General features: G+C 34.9%; 1 protein-coding gene across 12 annotated transcripts in view; it reads right to left on the bottom strand.

Moving 5' to 3' along the window:
• NRG1 (neuregulin 1) overlaps positions 1 to 18,304 on the bottom strand; it is a 170,194-nt gene that overhangs the window by 26,218 nt on the left and 125,672 nt on the right. For 11 of the 12 annotated variants that reach the window (XM_087716236.1, XM_087716237.1, XM_087716235.1 and 8 more), the window contains one exon: positions 5,314 to 5,437. In XM_087716236.1, the coding sequence (XP_087572362.1) occupies positions 5,314 to 5,437 (124 nt within the window). Of the gene's footprint in view, positions 1 to 189; positions 270 to 5,313; positions 5,438 to 18,304 lie in introns of all 12 variants that reach the window. The other variant, XM_014060353.2, reaches the window with a different exon arrangement.

Genomic DNA, 18,304 nt, shown 5'->3' with positions numbered 1-18,304 from the left:
GAGCAATAAAGAATTGTTGCAATTACCAAAACAATAATAGGTGTTTGGTGCTGTCAAATCTTCAAAGAATGGTCAAAGGCAAAAGAAAAAGATCCCATTTTAAACTGAAGAGTGAAAACATCAAATGATAGCGATTTTGATTGCTGTAATTTGGGAAGAAAACAGATTTCATCTTATTTTAAAACATACTTTGTGGACTTTTTGGCAATTTATGGACTTTCATGGGTACAACTTCAGCACATCGTGGTCCAGAGAATCCATCCTGACACCTAAAGGCAAAAATGTGATCCACAATTTAAAAAGAGAAGAACCCATGGGGTAGAGAAAACCCTATTCTGTTTCTACGGCTCATGAATCTCCTCTAAAAGACCTCGGAGAAAGAATTTAAAAGGAAAACAGATGAGAAAAGCATTGCATTTTTATTTAAACAAACCTGTGTCACCAAAAGACAACCACAAATAACAAAACTAAAAAGTACAATCAAGGAAAGGAAGTAAGGGTGATGATAAATTTAAAGCTGATGTTTCTCTTTCTAGAATACTCTGAATTCATTGGTGCTGTAAGCATTTATTTTGATGGCAAGATCAATTAAAGATATCTTTTTTTCTACTGCCATATCCATTGATAGTTTAATAAATATGCAGAAACATGGACTTTTATAGTTGGACTACAAAACTATTAAAGCAGAGCATAATTTATTCTTTCTTTCTTTCTTTCTTTCTTTCTTTCTTTCTTTCTCTCTCTCTCTCCCTCCCTCCCTCCCTCCCTCCCTCTCTCTCTCTCTCTCTCTCTCTCTCTCTCTCTCTCTCTCTCTCTCCTTCTTATTTAAATGCATTACTTGACCAAGCCAAATGGACTCTGGGCAGCATTATGTCAAAACAACAATATAATACCACCGGTAGCAAGAACAGCATAAAATCAGAGGCAAAAATAAATTTATTATATTATTAGTGTCCAGTAGAAAAGCTGATTCTCAATATTTTTCAGAATAAAGGAGGCAAACTGGCCAAACAGGACTCCAAGAAGAAACTCCAAAGCTTTAGCCCCCCCCCCAACTTGTACCCATGCCTCAGGAAAATCGGTAATAAAATGTCCTCTGTAAAGATTAAACAGACTTATATTGAAACAAGCAATTCCTCAGAGGATGTAAACTCTTGGAAATTAAGCAACAGGACTTGAATTTACCTCAGGAGAAAACTGGGAGCCTCCATCATATAGGAATGCTCTGCTCCCAAAATGTTCTTTTTGATTTTATCAAGAACTTTGCATTAGATGCATTCTCTAGATTCTTCAACCTCTACATCTAATTCTTCAGATGAAATTTCACTATATCTATGATTGAAGAAATATCTATATGCTTCTCTTTTTCTTTATTTTGTGTGTTTAATTTCTTTGGGTCACTGTTTATTAGTCTTTTCTGTGTTGTACATAACAAAGGGAATAGCATAATGGGTATGTACGTACATACGTGTATATGTATGCATGTACATTTCAATTGGTTATAGTTAAGTTTCAAGACCAGAATCTGAACTCTAATAGATCTAGATCAAGAATTTAAATCAGGGTTGTTAAATGTTAATAGTTTTTGGCAGATTGGTAAGGATTAAATATATGTTTAATGCTTATAAAACAAAGAATGGTCAGCAAAACAAATTCATTTTTTTTAAACCAGTTAATTTAGTTCAGTTTCTAGGTAAAGCTAATTTCTCAGTTCAAGAGACTTTACTTTGACGTGATTTATACAAATTGGCAGATTACAATATCACAGATTCCACAATTGTGGATATTTCACCATTAATTTGGTCTAATTAATTATTTAATCCAAAAATGTGTGAAATTGGGACTGTAACACACATTCAAATACTTTGGTCTGAATGGAGAACATTTAAAAAGGGATAATAATAATCTAGGAAAGAGAAATGTGGATAATGGGTTTTTAAAGACATGTTCTAATTGTATTGTCCTTTAATACTGCAGGTAATTTATAATCTTACAGGGAAGCATTTATCATTTCCTCTGTCTATTTAGACTATGCTGGCTAATTTTAATTAGCCAGTATAGTCAAAGGTCCACCATGCACCCAATTTTCCTGAGACAGCAAAATATATTGTTCATATCCTTGAAGGGAAAAAAAAGATAGAGAAGAAAATCTCATCTATAAAATGCGATGTAACTTAATGGTGGGGATTATTGAACTTTCTTTAGAACATAAGTTCAAAGCCATTTGGAAAGGTTACAGTGGCTCACATTGGATTTGCCACAGAAAATGTGCTTTTTTATTGCTATCACTGCTATAGCTATTGCTATGGAATAAAAAAACAGAAAAGAATCCCCACTAGAATTGAACTAGATTTCATTGCTTTTGTTCAGCATTATTTTGAATCTAAGGGATGAAAAGAAATGCCACATTGAAAGAGAGAAAAAGAGAAAAAACTTGCTTGAAATTTTATACCATACAAAAACTCATCATCCCTGTTTTATTTAAACAAAGTCTCATACAAAGAAATTGTGCTGGGTTTATAAAAAAAAACACCTCTTGTTCCTGATTGCTAGTAATGTTTATTTGCTGCCTGAATCCAATCCAAATTCAATCTCTTTTTAAACATTTTGCTTTTTTTTACTTTTCTAATTTCAATTATCGATTTTAAAAAAATCTAAAAAAACAATGGATCATTCCTTTTTTCCCCTGTGAAAAGTGCAATTATTTGAAAATTCAGTAAGTAAATGATGTATGAGTCGCAGGTTACTGTTTTTATGAATAGAGTTGTTGGGATTCTAAAAATATACAACTTTTTTTTCATGCTTAACATTGAAGGGTCATTTTCTCCCAAATATGTTTTTCAAACTCCTGTATAGTAGTCGCAGTTTGCTTGAAATATACCCTGACCAAAATAGTATAGCATTTAAGGCACTTTGAAACTATTTTGCTGAAGTACAGCAAATGTTAGTATGTGTCAAACATTCTTTTTCAGAAGGGCTTCATCAAATCAGAGATGCTAAGGTTTTTAAAAATCTATTTTATCAACAATCTAGCTTGTGAAAGTTTCAGAAAGGCCTTATTGGCAAATAAACCAGAATGGCCTGTAAAAAATGTGTCCTATTTCAAGAATACCAATAGTTCCTTTTGAGTAAATAGCACCATTATTCATGGATCCCAGTAATTGGTGAACATGAATTAATTTTTGAAAAACACAAAACAAATTGCGTTCTCTCTTCCTAACTCAAGCAGAACTTCAACTTCAGAACTTCAAACTCTGATTATTTCTGAAAATAGCAAAACATGTGGTTTGATTAATATATTTTTTAAAACAAGTTATAAAAGCAAGAGTGACTATAACAGCACTGTAGCAGTGTTGATTACACATTGACTACATGTTTAAAATGAAGACCTCCCAACACTGCATTAATTATTCTCTATGCTTGAAGACTAAGGTTGACATTAGCAAAACAATGACCTGACTGTGTAATATGAATTAGAATTAGAGTTTTCAGTTGTTAGGAAATTTTCTTAGTGTCAAATATTTTACTGATAAGTTTGTTCGCTATAAAGACATTTGAATCCCAAGTTGTCAGTGAAACAGAGAATGTCTGATAATAGAAAAATTATCTGAAATGTTATGGTTTGCATTTCAGCTTAAGGAAATATTGTTTTGCTTTTCAAAAAGTAAATCATATACAATAAATATGAATTTATTATTAAAGCAAGAACAGAAATATCTAAATGCTACCTGTCTAGGACAAATTATATCAAGACATTGTACAGGTAGTCCTCAATTTATGACCACAATTGAACCCAAAATTTATGTTGCTGAGAAATTTATTAAGTGAGTTTTGTCCAATTTTACAATTTTTCTTGCCATATTTGTTAAAAGAATCACTGCAGGTGTTATATTAGTAACACGGTTGTTAAGTGAACCAGGCTTCCTCACTGACTTTGCTTGTCAAAAACTGGACCCATATTACTCTTCAGTGTGGTCTTTATAACACTTCACTGGTCAAATTTGTTTTCCAGTCTGAACATTTTAACTACGGTTGGGATGACATTTTATCTGAATGAAATTGATATTTCTGCTTTATCCATTCTTGCATATAATTATATCAGGACTTGAATGTTATTATGAGCAATACAGTAGAAGTGGTATGAAATGGAAAGCACTTGATAATTTCCAATTGTGCTCAAATACACGCTTTGGTTATTGAAAACAAAGGAATGTAAGAATATCCGTTAGGTAGCAATTGTATTCTTAATTTGGTATGAAGTTTATAATATGAATATTAAACAGCTGCATTTATATATTTTAAAAATACATCACGTTAAATCAGGATTATAGAGGAAAATGGATATGACACTATAGTATCAAGGTTAACTAAACTCTGGGATCTAGATTCTAAAAAAAGAAATAGACTATTTTAGCATTCCCCCCCACTTAGTTGCATTTCATAAAGCAATCGTAAAAGATAAGCCATCTTTATTTGCTGTTGCCAAAATATGAGACATTTTAGAATTCCATCCAATTAATTATCTAATTGTTCACAGAGTATGTGCTTATGTTGCAATGTTTCTGGAACAACTTTCAGCTTGAAAAATATTGGAAAGTCAATTGTGGCAGCCCTACCACACAATGTTAAGCTATCACAGGTCATTGATCTAGCAAACATTATGGAATAATTTCAGAAAGTCTTGTTTTAATGAAAGAGAGAAAGCATATGCATGTGTATATTTCATATTTGTATTTTGTAAATGGTGTTTTAATTTAAAACATGTTTTTTCTCTCCAAACAAATGCATGAATAACATTAAAATTTTTGAATGCTTTTACCATATGAACAATATCATCTAGTCAAACTACAGATTCATTTTGTGTAGCCCTTCAAACTGGTTTCCTCTAGCTATGTTGACTTATGGGTCTGATAATTTTTATGAAATGCAGTCATTGGCCATGTCAACAGAGTATGATGGTCCAATACATCTGGAAGCAAATTGGGCAACAAAATAGTGGCCCTTTTATTTTAATGTATTGGGGATATTTTTTTTTTTTAAAGTGATGTTTTTGTGTCTAACAGATTGTTATTCCTTTTTTTGGCTAAATAATTTTATATATGGATTTAATCTAATTTAAACCATACATACAATAGCATTTTCATGTTTTGGAAACAAGGGAAATGACTTGGGATGGTGTTTAACTCTTATTTTGGAGAATAAAAAAAGCTGTCATCAGTTCATAACATATGTTCTTTAGGTTAAACAGTGTTACCATATGAAACATCCATTAAAGCAATAAATACTGTAGCTTCACTGGAAAGATTCTCGTACTTGCATAAATATCTTGGGTTTGGAAGATCTTTGACCATGAAGCATTCACCCCCATTTACACAGTAGCCTTTCTTATTCACATCACATCTTGTGAGATGACTTGTCCCAGTAGTAGATGTAGTGGCTAGAAGAAACAATGGAAATAGAAAGGGATAAATCTCAGTATGCATGTACTCAGAACAAAAGAGTTAAAGAGTTTTAGCCTTTTTATGACATGTTACAAATAATCAGTATCTTAGTTAAAAAAACAAAAAACAAAAATCACTTTGTCCAAGGTATTATGGGGGTTACCATATGATGTCTGAGTCAATAATCATTTTCCTGCTTGTAGAATGGGGCAACTCACCGCAGCCAATTCTCTGTGGCCAACTCGTCATGGCTATCATGCTATGGTCAATTCACTGCAGAATGCTTCATGGCCATCTCGCCATGGCCAACTCACTATGGTACAACTTGACACAGCATAATTCAACAATTTGATTTAATTATTTAAGATAATTAAGACATTATTTTATTTTTTGTTATTCACATTTCATATTCTCCCTCCTTTGGCATCCTTTCTTTAATGATTCTATTCCACCATTTCTGCAATATTAGTGTAACTCTTATCTTGTGGTGAGTTGTCCTGCAGCAAGTTGGCCCTGGCAACTTGGTCATGTTGAATTGGCCACAGTGAGTTGTCTCAGACCCTCTTGCCTATGGTTCAATTTTAGAATTGATCTTTGTGACACTGTGGGATGGATAAAGGGGTGGAGAAAGGCAAGTCTCCTGCTCCTGGCATGGTATTTTATTATACTTCATATAGTTCCTTATAAAAATTATTTGCTGAACTGAGTACAGAAAGAACATCCAAAAAGGAATACAAGTAGTATACAAATCCACATATCCACAATAAACCAAAATGTTGTAATATCCACACATACATATCAACCATGTTATTTCTTTTTGAGATAAGTAACATTTTGCAATGTTCAAAGAGAGCAAGAAATAGAAAGCCAAAGAAATGGAAGAAGAGGTGGGGGGGGGGAGAGAGGGAGAAAGAATATAACTACAATGTATCTTATTTACCAACTCCTTTGAGTACTTCACTTTTCTTTGTTTGAAAACTACTTGTTTGTTTCGATCTATATCCAAACCCCCCTTATATATTGTCATTTGTGGTTTAATCTTCTGACTTCTTTCTTTTTTGAGGATCTCATCAATTTCATCCCATCAAAACTTTTAAAAATCTTCCTCTTCCTCTCAAACTGTTCACTCTTCATATATTTGTTCCGTCTGCATTTTACGTGTTGTATTGTTACTCCAGACAATGGTTAAAGCACTAGGTTAGAAAGTAGGAGACGATGAGTTCAAGTCCTACGTTAGCCATGAAAATCAGTTGGGTAACTTTGGGACAGTCTCTCTCAGCTCAATCTACCTCCCAAGGTTTTTGTGGTGGGGAAAATAGAAGGACGGTTATGTTGGACATGTTACAGCATCAGCTGTAAAATGTTCTTCAACCTTTTGTGACACCAGACCTGGCTTTACAGCAGGGGTCTATTCTTTGGGTGATGATCCATACACATGAAATAAAGGGGACTCAACTTTAACCAAGCAAATCAAAGTCAAACTGAATAACAAGGCATTTGTCTGCCTTGAATCCAATTTGCTCATAACTATCCTTCCATTTCTAGTTCTTTCTCTCCTTAGTTTGCTACTAACATTTAATCAGTTCAATCAATTAATTTAATTCCTTGTAGATGCTTCAATCCAAAAGAACAATAACAGTTGGTAGAGCTGTCAAAGCCCATCATTAATTCCTTGCCTTCTTTCCAATTTAGCTGACGCTAATAATTTCAGGATTTAATCAGCTCTGAGATTTCCAGGGTGTAGATAGCATTTGCTCGTTCCATCTCCAAATTTCAAACCCTTCGGAGACACAGACTCCAGGAGAGGACACCCAAATAACTGCACATCTTAGCTCCATTATATGGAAATCTGGGTTAAAAACTAGTTGCAGAATCATGACTTAAAACTATAATTAGGTATAAACCGGTGTATCAGTGTTTTCTGGTGGAAATATTTACTGCATATGCAATTCTAGAATCATGTAAGAATTCCATCTATTGCCACCTCTACTTATCCCTCCATCACATTTCCTTCTTAAATCAGACTATTACTCTAGAGACAACCTGCAGTTCTGAAGTAAATGCATTAATTTGAAAAGAAATGTAATACTGTCTGCTTTAGATCCTGCAGACAAAGTTTATTACTGCCACAAAGGCTAATGGAACGCTTTAAATTGAATTACAAGGATGACTATAGAAGAGTTAAGCTTAAAGCTATCTATAATAGCTGTGGTCATCTTATTTTGCACTTTTTCTCTGAGCAATTGTGAGATCAAAAGTAATCCACCTGAATGCAAAAAACAGATATTTTGGGGGTTGAAATAAATTTTGGGCCATTATGAACCATGGACAAACAGGCTTAACAGTGATTCTTTTGAGGAATCTCTAAAAAAATAATACAAACATTAGGGAAATATTATTTGTCTGTTTGTTGATATGGCACAGTAGCTTCTCCCAACTTGGGTGCTTTCAGAAATGTGAACTTCAACTTCCTGAATTCCTTGGCTTCCTTTGTTATTAGTGAGAATTCTGGGAGATGAGATTCAACAAATTAAAGAGCAATCAGATATGGGGAGGAATCTTGTTTATTAATAAATGTTCTCTAAGTGGACCATAGGAGGAAAAACAGACTATTGGAATATAAACTGTGCTAATGAAAAGCAACAACAAAGATAATGAAGTTGCCGAAATGCTTTGATGAAAAATTGTTGAGAAAAAGTATTCTTGCATGAATAAAGCAGTCTTCTTGTGGTGCTGAAAATGCCACAAGAAGGCATCACATCAAGGGGAAACCTGTGTGTATCTATGTACATACATAGATATACACAAAGGATATGGTGGATCAGTGGCTAAGTCGCTGAGCTTATTGATCAGAAATGTTGGCAGTTCGGCAGTTTGAATCCCTAGCACCGTGTAACGGAGGGAGCTCCCATTACTCCCATGCTGGCCACATGACCACAGAGATGTTTTCGGACAACACTTGCTCTTCAGTTTTGAAACGGAGATGAGCACCACTCCCTAAAGTCAGGAACAACTAATACATATGTGCAAGGGGAATCTTTACCTTTACATATACTGTATATATTTACACTAAATATCCCTCACCCCACACTGTTAGGATGCTACTTTGAAGGTCCTCTCTTGAATGATCATCCTTATAACTTTAGTTGATAAGAATGCACAGAAATTTAACTCTGAATACAATTGCATAGATGTATAAAATACATGGAAGAACATGATTTTTCTGTTTTACAATTGTCTAAAAGAGATGGTCTGTAATTTAGTCCCAACATTAGTGAATTTATTCTTAAAAAACCCTGTTCCATCTGTTTTAAAGAAGGCAGTATCCTTCTTAAGACTCAAACTAATTCTGGATTCAACCGTTCTGGATAATTTTTATTAAATCTTCAAAGTCCACCTTTTGGGAAAAGTTGTGGAGAAGGTGGTTGGAGTGCAGCAAACTGAATTAAACATGAATACTATATCCTATCACAATTTCCAATAAAAGTATGGAATTAAATCCATATGTCAGTAAATTTAAATATCTCCATGTTACCTGCTTGGCAGAAGATTAGATTTTAATATTCCCCTGATTGTCATCAGCTTTTTCCAGTTTATCCTGAATTGCAGTTAACATATTTTAAAACTATATTTAAATATCTTCAAAATAAGACATTGCCTGATTCCAAAGCTTAGGAGCCAAATCCTGGACAGGCCTTAGCTATGAAAGGGCTGATATGATAGCATAAAATTGAAAGTACCTTTGAGACTGCATGAGTTTCAGAAGCCACAAACATAAGGAAAATAAGAGGGGGGGGAAAGTAAGTGAGAGTTCTGAAGACTAAAACTACAAAGGGCTATTGTTCTTCCAAGGAGCCAAGAAAAGTTTCTTGGTTGCTCTGATGTCCTGTGTACAGATAATCCTCATCTTATGACCACAATTGAGGCCCAAATTTATGTTGCTAAGTGAAACATTTGTCCAGTGAACTTTGCCTCATTTTACAACCTTTCTTGCCACAGTTGTTAAGTGAATCATTGCAGTTGTTAAGATAGTCACACGGTTGTTAAGTGAATCTGGCTTTCCCATTGACTTCGCTTGTCAGAAAGTTGCAAAAGGTGATCACATGACCCCAGGACGCTGCCACTGTTATAAATAAGAGTCAATGGCCAAGAGCCTGAATTTTGATCATGTGACCATGGGGATGCTGCAACGGTCATAAGCGTGAAAAATGGTCATAAGTCACTTTTTTCAATGCTGTTGAACAGTTACTAAATGAACTATTATTGTAAGTCAAGGACTACCTGTATTGGAAGACATGTAGAGAGAGTGCATTCTTATTGATATCCTTGAATCTTTCTATGGATTTTGATAATGCTATTTTTTTTAGCATGCTTGAAGGTTTTTGGAGATATTTATGGTGGTTTATGGTGGTTTCCCATTACCATTTTACCATTCTGAGCTATGAGATAGTGACATTGGGAGTCACCTTGATATCTTTGTCTTGTCCTCCATGATATTTAATAGCTTTCTGAAGATACTGGAAACAATCATATGTGGATACAGAATTAGTTGCTACCTTGAATACTGATGATACCCAAATGCACTGCTCTTTTATTGCAAAAGGGATATAATATATTGGGAGACATCACTTGTCTTTAAACTCTAAGGGGTTAGACGCAGGAACATAAACTGATTTTGAACAACAGAATAAAAGCTGACTTCAATGAATGACTTTCAGAATTTGAGTGATATACCTTTTTAAGTTGAACTGCATTCTTCTTATAGAACATATTTAGGATCTAACATCTTTCTGGGTTCAGTGTTGACACTGTATAGCTATACATATAGTACAGGTATTCCTCGGCTTACGACCACAATTGAGCCCAACATTTCTATTACTAAGTGATAAATTTGTTAAGTGAGCTTTGCCCCATTTTACAATTTTCCCCGCCACATTTGTGTTAAATTAGTAACACTGTTGTTAAGTGACTCTGGCTTTCTCATTGACTTTGATTGCCAGAAAATGTGATCACATGATCCTGGGGCACTGCAACCGTCATAAATATGAACCAGTTGTCAAGCATCCAAATGTAAATCACTTTGACCATGGGGATGCTGTGACGGTCATAAGTTTGAAAAATGGTCATAAGTCACTTTTTCAGTTCTGTTGTAACTCAGAGTGGTCACTAAATAAACTATTGTAAGTCGAGGTCTACCTGTACAGAGAGTGCTTTGTTAATTTTAGTTGAGCAGTTAAGGCCCTACCTATCTGGACCCCAGGTTTTATGTAAAAAGTGGCATTGCGAAATGCCAAGGGACATTTCTTTATTAATTCTTTCACATGACTTTATTAATCCTTTTGCAAGAAAGCAATTGATGGCAAGTCTTCCACATTTGTACAATACTCCTCTGAATATGCTAGACTGAAATTAAAATTCATTGGATTATGATGTTGGGTTTTTAGAGTCAAATGTTTTGCAATAATTACTTATTTGAATTTGTACCAGCTTTAGTACAGTTCCAAATTATGACGCCTTCTACTATTAATAAAAAAAGGACTTTGCTTGACAAAAGACCACAGAAACTCATACCAGGTATTATACTTCTCTGCAAAATTAATGTCTCTTTTACTGAAATGTATACTATTAATGCATCATTGTGGTACATGAAACAGTATACTAATCTGATATAATATTTACTGTGCTAAATATATAAAAGTGGTACCAATAAACAGTACATCAGCAAAGAATGATAAAAAATAAGGGCCATAGTTTCATTCTAGATAGATACTGAGTAGGCACAATTGTGTTTGGCTTTTAAACTAATATAATAACTCATCTGTTCAAAGGCACAACTGAAAGATTTCTTCCTAGGAAAAGAAAACCTTTTTGAGAAACAAAACTTCACAATAAATAAAATTTATTGTAGTAGCAAAAATAAATAAAATAGAACAAAATGCAAGGTTTCAAGTTTTTCTTTCTATCCTTCCTCTTCTCCAATTTGTGTACACATTATCTAATAAAATTTTTAAAGAATTCAAACACATTTACAAAATAAAACTGAAATAGTTCTGTTTTAGTTATACATTGCTCTAAAACCAGATTTTTTTCCAGCTTATTTGGATACTATTGACCTCTTTTCATACCTAGAAATATGGAAACAGATACTATATTGAATTGTTTGTTTTTCAAAGGCCTAGCATGTTTTTAATAGTGTCTTCCAAAAATCTTTTATATTGATTTATAAAGTTATGCTTTTTCTTCTTTTTTAAAAAATTATACTCACAATAGATAACTATGTGATCTCTCCCAGGAGAGGCCTACGCCCAAGAATGAAACCAGTCAGGTGGTACCTTCAATTGGTCAGTAACAGATATACAGCTAATAACAGAGCCTCCTATTTGAAGTTACTTCTTGGGCTGCTTTGAATCTGACTGAACGAAGTCTATCTGCTTTATATTTTAACAGAGTTTCTGCTGAGATCAGGTATAACTTCGAGCAGCTAGAGTGTCAAGCATGCAAGGTGACAAGTCTAATGATACTGATGAAGGGAAAATAAAGTATCAGCTTCAGTCCTTGTAGGTCATGGACAAGACTCTTTTGCTGAATTATAAATAGACAAGGATGTCTTCTTTAGTAAAAAAAAGAGACAGAACAAAGAACTCACTCTATTACAGGTTTTTGTGAATAAACATAGTTGTCAGCAGAGGCATAATTGTAATGCACTCTACTGAAGTGAGTTAGTGATTTACGATGATCCAAAATGCTGGAAATCAATTAGAGAACATTTAAATTATGATACCCTATATATAAGATTTATATTTCTGGCTATTTTTAGACACCGTTAATTTAAATGATTCATTTTCTTTAGTACAGTAGATTTTTACAATACTTTGATAAAATCCATATAAACATAGTTTCCTGAAATACATTTATGCATTAATTGTGGTTCTTACAATCTGCAATTTCCAAAAAGAAAAACGGCAACTCATTAAGTTGCTAGAATTTATTCTCTCACTTCAACCACATAACTCTGTGACAACTGTTTCTGCAGAATGTGGTGCTCTCAGTGTATTGGTACACACAAAATTAGGCTAATGAATCAGTGGGGCTATGGTTCTCATTGCATTGCAATAAAAAGATTCTGAATGTATCTATTGTTAGATTCTCAGAAAGAACCAGGCGGGAGGCGTATGAGGTAACCGTAAGTATAACACGTTTATTACAGGCAAGAACAAACAACAGGAGTAGACCGGCACCCTTCCTCTGTCTGACAGCTTTTTATATAGAGCTGTCAGACAGGAGAACCAATAGCCGCGCGTATGACAGCCCGGCAACTTGCAGGTCGCGCCTGATTGGCTAAGGCGCGCCTGGCTGTTGCCGAGCTGTCATTCGTAAGTCTGAGGACTTACTTGGGCTTCAACATCTATAATTAGAAGTAGTCCTTGACTTATGACAAGTGAGCCCAAAATTTCTGTTGTTAAGCAAGTTTTATCCCATTTTACGACCTTTCTTTTTCCACAGTTGTTAAGTGAATCATTGCGGTTAAATTAGTAATACAGTTGTTAAGAGAATCTGGCTTCCCCACTGACTTACTTGTAAGAAGGCCACAAAAGGTGATCACATGACCTTGAGACACTGCAACCATCATAAATAGGAGTCAGTTGCCTAACATTTCAATTTTGATCACTTGGCCATGAAGATTGCAAGTGTGGAAAATGGCCATAGGTCACTTTTTTCAGTGTCATTGTAACTTTGAATGGTCACTAAGCGGATGGTTGTAAGTTGAGGACTACTTTAGTGCCCAAAGATAGAGACTTCATACAACATGACTCAAAAACTCTGGACTAGTCTCCTTTCTGAATCCAAGCTGAACATAAACTTTTTAAAATATTCCAGTTCAGTATGTTTGCTCTCTGACAAAGTAGCCCATTTGGCAGAAGCACTATTGAAACTTGGCTCTGTGTAACATCTAACCTTGCACTAGAAGCCAGAGAGAACAATATTATGATCAAGAAGTAGCAAAGTCAAAAAGACTTGGCTGCTAAAGATGGAAGGAAGAGAGAGACTGGCTCTGAGGTCGTTTTTAAAAGAAGCTACGGTAATATTTGATACCAAGATTAAAATTTAGTCTTTACAAGAGCCTGGAGGTATAGAAAGTCTACCCCAAAATTGCATGTATCACTACATTTATATGTACTTTAAAATAATTAATATTCACATTATGGCTAGTAAAGCAGAAGTTAGTCACACTAAATTGCATGGCACACCATGATCATAATTTGCAAAAGATGCTTACTTTTTTTTTTTGTAAGTTATTTTAAAAATCTGCAACGCAGCTGTAATTATTAGAACTTACTTTAGTTTTGACATATATATTCTTTGCGATGTTGTAAAATACCTTCAGAGTAACAATGTGTGGAATAAATGCAAATGATATAAATCATCGTAGAATATTTTTTAAAAAAAGTATTATCGCCATAAAATGCAGTATAAGCCTTTTCTCTGAAGCAAGGTCATTATGCAATTCTATACACCAAGCCAAGCCTGATTTTTTTAAAAAATGTTGTAGAATTGAAATGGTTCAAAGGAGTATTTGACGATGTATATTTTCCACAGATAAACATTGGTTTGCAACCTATGTAGCAATTAAATTTATCCTATTCACTTACACTAGCATCCTGAGCTTAATTATTTCCGCAGCCCTGTCTTTCTATAATGTCAGAACTCCATGACTCAAAGACCAGCTAAAGGCTACAGTTTGTAACACCACACTAATGCAGATGTGATTATATGTCAATTTTAGAATCCTGTGAGCTGGCACCAATTAGGCTGAAAGGCAGTCTTATCTTTGTCTTACAAATATTGCCCTTCCACAGTGTAGTTCAATTTTCAGAAAACATAAAATCAATAGAAAAAGAGATGAGTTTAAGCAACTAAAAAAGGCAATCCAGGAAAACAACTCCCTGGGTGACTTTAAAAATCTCTCTCAGAAAAGGAGTAACAAAGAGACTTAGCAAGCATTCAACCTGCTCATATGAGTAAATGTAACTTTCAAGTGCCCTGTCCAATGTCATTGTTGCTACAGAGTAAGGAACTGTAAAAGAAAAGTTGAAATCTCTCCCATCTCTATACCATGAGGGTTTTGGCCGGAAAACACAGTATTTAAAGTAATGTATTATCAGCATTTACACAAATACACATGCACTACAACATTAGTCCTTAGAGTATAATGCTGATGTCTGCTTTTTCTCGAGTCAAAAAGTCAAAGATATGTTCAAAAGCATGAAGAAGAGAAGAGGGGGATATAATTCACCCAAAACAAAAATTATGGATCGTAAGTCATTGTGGTCATAGATCAACGCATCATGTGACTGGATTTGAATGAATAAACCATTTTTAATGATGGTATTAAGCAGATGCAGGTTATTAAACAAACACTATGGTCATTAAGTAAATCTATTTTCCTCAATGGGTGGGGTTTTTTAAATTGTTAAGTGAACCACTGTAGTTGTCAAGTTAGTAACACAATTATTAAGTGAATCTGGATTCTCCATTGACTTTGCTTGTCAGAAGGTTGCAAAAGAAGGTCCTGTGACCTTAGGTCCCACCAATGGTCATAAATATGAACCAGTTGCCAAACATTAGAATTTTGATCACATGATCATGGGGATGCTGGAAAGGATGCAACTGTGAAAAACAATCCTAAGCAGGGGTAAAATCAACTTACCTTCACTACCGATTTGCAAATGTGAGTGTGCACGCATGCACAGTGTCAAAAATGGGACTTGATGACATCCGGGAGGATGGGCAGAGCCTCCCACCACCACCGCTAATGGTTTGTCCAATCTGAATAGACTGGCTGAATTGCACCGCTGGTCCTAAGTTACTTTTTTCAGAGTTATTGTAACTTTGAACCATCACTAAATGAGCTGTTGTAAGTCAAGGTCTACCTGTATTAACTCTGCAAGTGTAAGTTTCAAAACAAATCTTTAAAAATAACTTTTTAAAACATAAAAGGAAATTATGACTTGATAGCTGCATTTCACCTCATGCCATCTTTGTTTATACTCTGAAGGGAAAAAATATTGCAGAGACAGACATCACAGAGAAGTTACAAATTCTGACATAAGGTTCCTGTCAGCCTCTGCCTTGCTGCTGCTTCGGCTTCCATTGAAATGGGGAAGGGGGGCATGGAATCATTATGTGCTGGAGGAATGTTCTAGAAGCTGTTCTGACCATCTCATTGCGCATGTGGAGGCAGGGAGTTTCCCGCCAAGGTTAACTGTCCAGCATTCCACCCTGATGTTTTTTGACGATATCTCCCACCTGACAGTTGGGTGAATTATAATTGGACTATGGACTGGGGTGTCAAGGGGAGGGGATTGACCTTTACGTGATATTCATTGTTTTCGCGCCCAATTAACCAGACTCAGCTTAGCTTTGCTACTATTCGTTTGTAATTAGTAAAAGTACACTTAATTTCAAACAAATGGAGTTGAGTGGTTTCTTTCCTGATTATTGAACGAAGCAGCATCTGACAGTTCCTTAAAGTTACTCTACAGATTTTATTTTCTGCAGAGACAATTTGCCCACAGCAAATTTCATGATTAAAATGATGTTTCCTAAAAAAAAAAAAAAAATACAACCATAGCACTTTCCTCCTAACTTCATCATCTCGGCAAAATGACATTGCTATCAATTTTCCTTTTTTTTTTAACAGAGCTCTATTTCCCAAAGTTCATTTACCAAGAAATGTCTTTGATAAATTTAAGTCATTCATATTATATAGTAGCCTTTCACATCCTGAGGGTGTTCAAATGCACGATACAATTTCTATCGATTCAAGACAGCATGACTGTCCCAACTTTTGTCTCTGTGTTTCTCCATGTATTTGTTGGTGTGTTCTAACTTTTCAAAGGCTGCTTTGAAGATCTTTCTTTCCCTCATCTAATCCACAGGCGACAAACCACTGCAAGCAAAACATTAAAAACAAGCTGTAGAGATCAATCAATGGTCATCGTAACGTATCAGCCATTGCTTCTAGCAAGGAAGAATTATAATTGCATCAAACCCTCTCTAGCGATTCTAGTGCGGCCCTAAACAAGACTATTGAATTCCATTGTGCTCCCAAATTTTGTACTATGCCAGTGTTGTGGCTGGAGTATTTATTATTTCAACTAACACAAAGGCAATTAGAGTCAGAATCAGAAAGAATCTCATTACACAAACTCAATTTATTCCTTTGAGAATGGAAGTCTTAGATGTACATGCCTAACCTTGCCGAGGATATGTAGATCTATTCTAGTGCATATACAACCTACCTTATACTATGTAAACTGTTGGTAACTTAAATGGAATTAAATAATGAATGAGTCTTGCTGTAATATAGGTTTACTTCAGTTAGAAGAATTAATGGAATTTAATTCTACTGTGGATAACCAAATGCCAATAAAATGATTATTATATACAAACTGAAATTAGGTGATGCCTTGATTGTAGAAAACATTTTATCACAGATTAAAAAAAATAAAATTAAAGGCAAATTCCTTTATTTCCATCTTGTCATCATGGGATCATTTTGTATTCAGTACAAGTTCAAACAAAAACAGCAACTCAATAATGATTTTGATTTTTTTTAAAAAGAAAACGATCGACTACTGGTGTTTTGTGCAACTGTTATTGTTTATAGCAATGGCAATAGCATTTAGGCTTAAATGGGTAGTCCTTGACTTACAACAGTTAGTTTAGTGACTGTTCAAAACTACAACAGCACTGAAAAAGTTACTTATGACCACTGCAGCATTTACATTTGGATGCTTGACAACGGGTTCATATTTAGTGTCCTAGTGTTGTGTGACCATCTTTTGCGACCTCTAACTCAATGGGGAAGCCGGATTCACTCAACAACCATGTAACTAATTTAACAATGGCAGTGAATCAATTAAGAAATGTCCCAAGAAAAGTCAGACAGAGTTAACCTGCAATACTGCATTCTAATCACTGCGCCACCAGAGCTCCCATACTTTTATTATCATCATCATCATCGCCATCATCATCATCCCAACTTCCCAATAGCTATTTTGTTCATTTGTTCTCCCTTATTTCTTTATCTTTTATTCATATAGTTTTATTCCATTTATTTATATTTCATCTGATTCAATCGTTTCTCCTTTTGGAGTCTTTCTGGAAATCACTATCTAACTGAAACAGTAGGAATAACAGACTTCCTGGTCAAAGAGGATGAAGTCTGTCTCCACTTCTCTCAAGTTCATAAAAACCAGTCATCACCTTTACTGCAATATGTACTGAAACCGAGAATGTAACCACTGAGTGGAAACCATATGGAATGACTTGTATGCTTTCTTTAATTATTAGACTAGTGTTAAGTTTTCTACACAAAGGGTTAAAACTCTACTTAGCCTCTTTCTTTTATTTTTGTTACTACTTTTAATAAAGCAAAGAAAATGGCTTGAATATGAATGAACATCCTAGTCAGTATATATTTTACATTTTTATTACTAATCCAGTTGCAATAAAGAGCAATTTTAGCTTTGCATAGAATAAAACCTATCACAGGAACAGCTAGATGGCTGTCAGAGGTGGTATTCAGCTGGTTCGGACCGGTTCTGGCTTATTGGTAGTAAAACTTTGAGTAGTTCAGAGTACCAACAAATACCACCTCTGGCTGGCCCCACCCTCCCGCTCCCGTCGTTCCCTGTCCTATATTCCCTTGTTTTTTAGCACAGCTGATTCATGTGGCAGAGCAGATTGCTGCACTTCAGTTGAGCTAAAAAACTGCTCAGCTCACACTGAGGACGGTCTTTGAGTGCTGCGTGATCGTGCGCGAAGCACTCTCTCATTGAAGAGGTAGGAAAAGATTT

This window comes from Thamnophis sirtalis, unplaced genomic scaffold, assembly GCF_051295495.1.
Source record: "Thamnophis sirtalis isolate CommonGarterSnake01/CBP01778 unplaced genomic scaffold, rThaSir2_p1.2 scaffold_5, whole genome shotgun sequence".
NCBI classification, from domain to species: Eukaryota; Metazoa; Chordata; class Lepidosauria; order Squamata; family Natricidae; genus Thamnophis; species Thamnophis sirtalis.
This window is presented reverse-complemented; position numbering and strand designations above follow the sequence as displayed.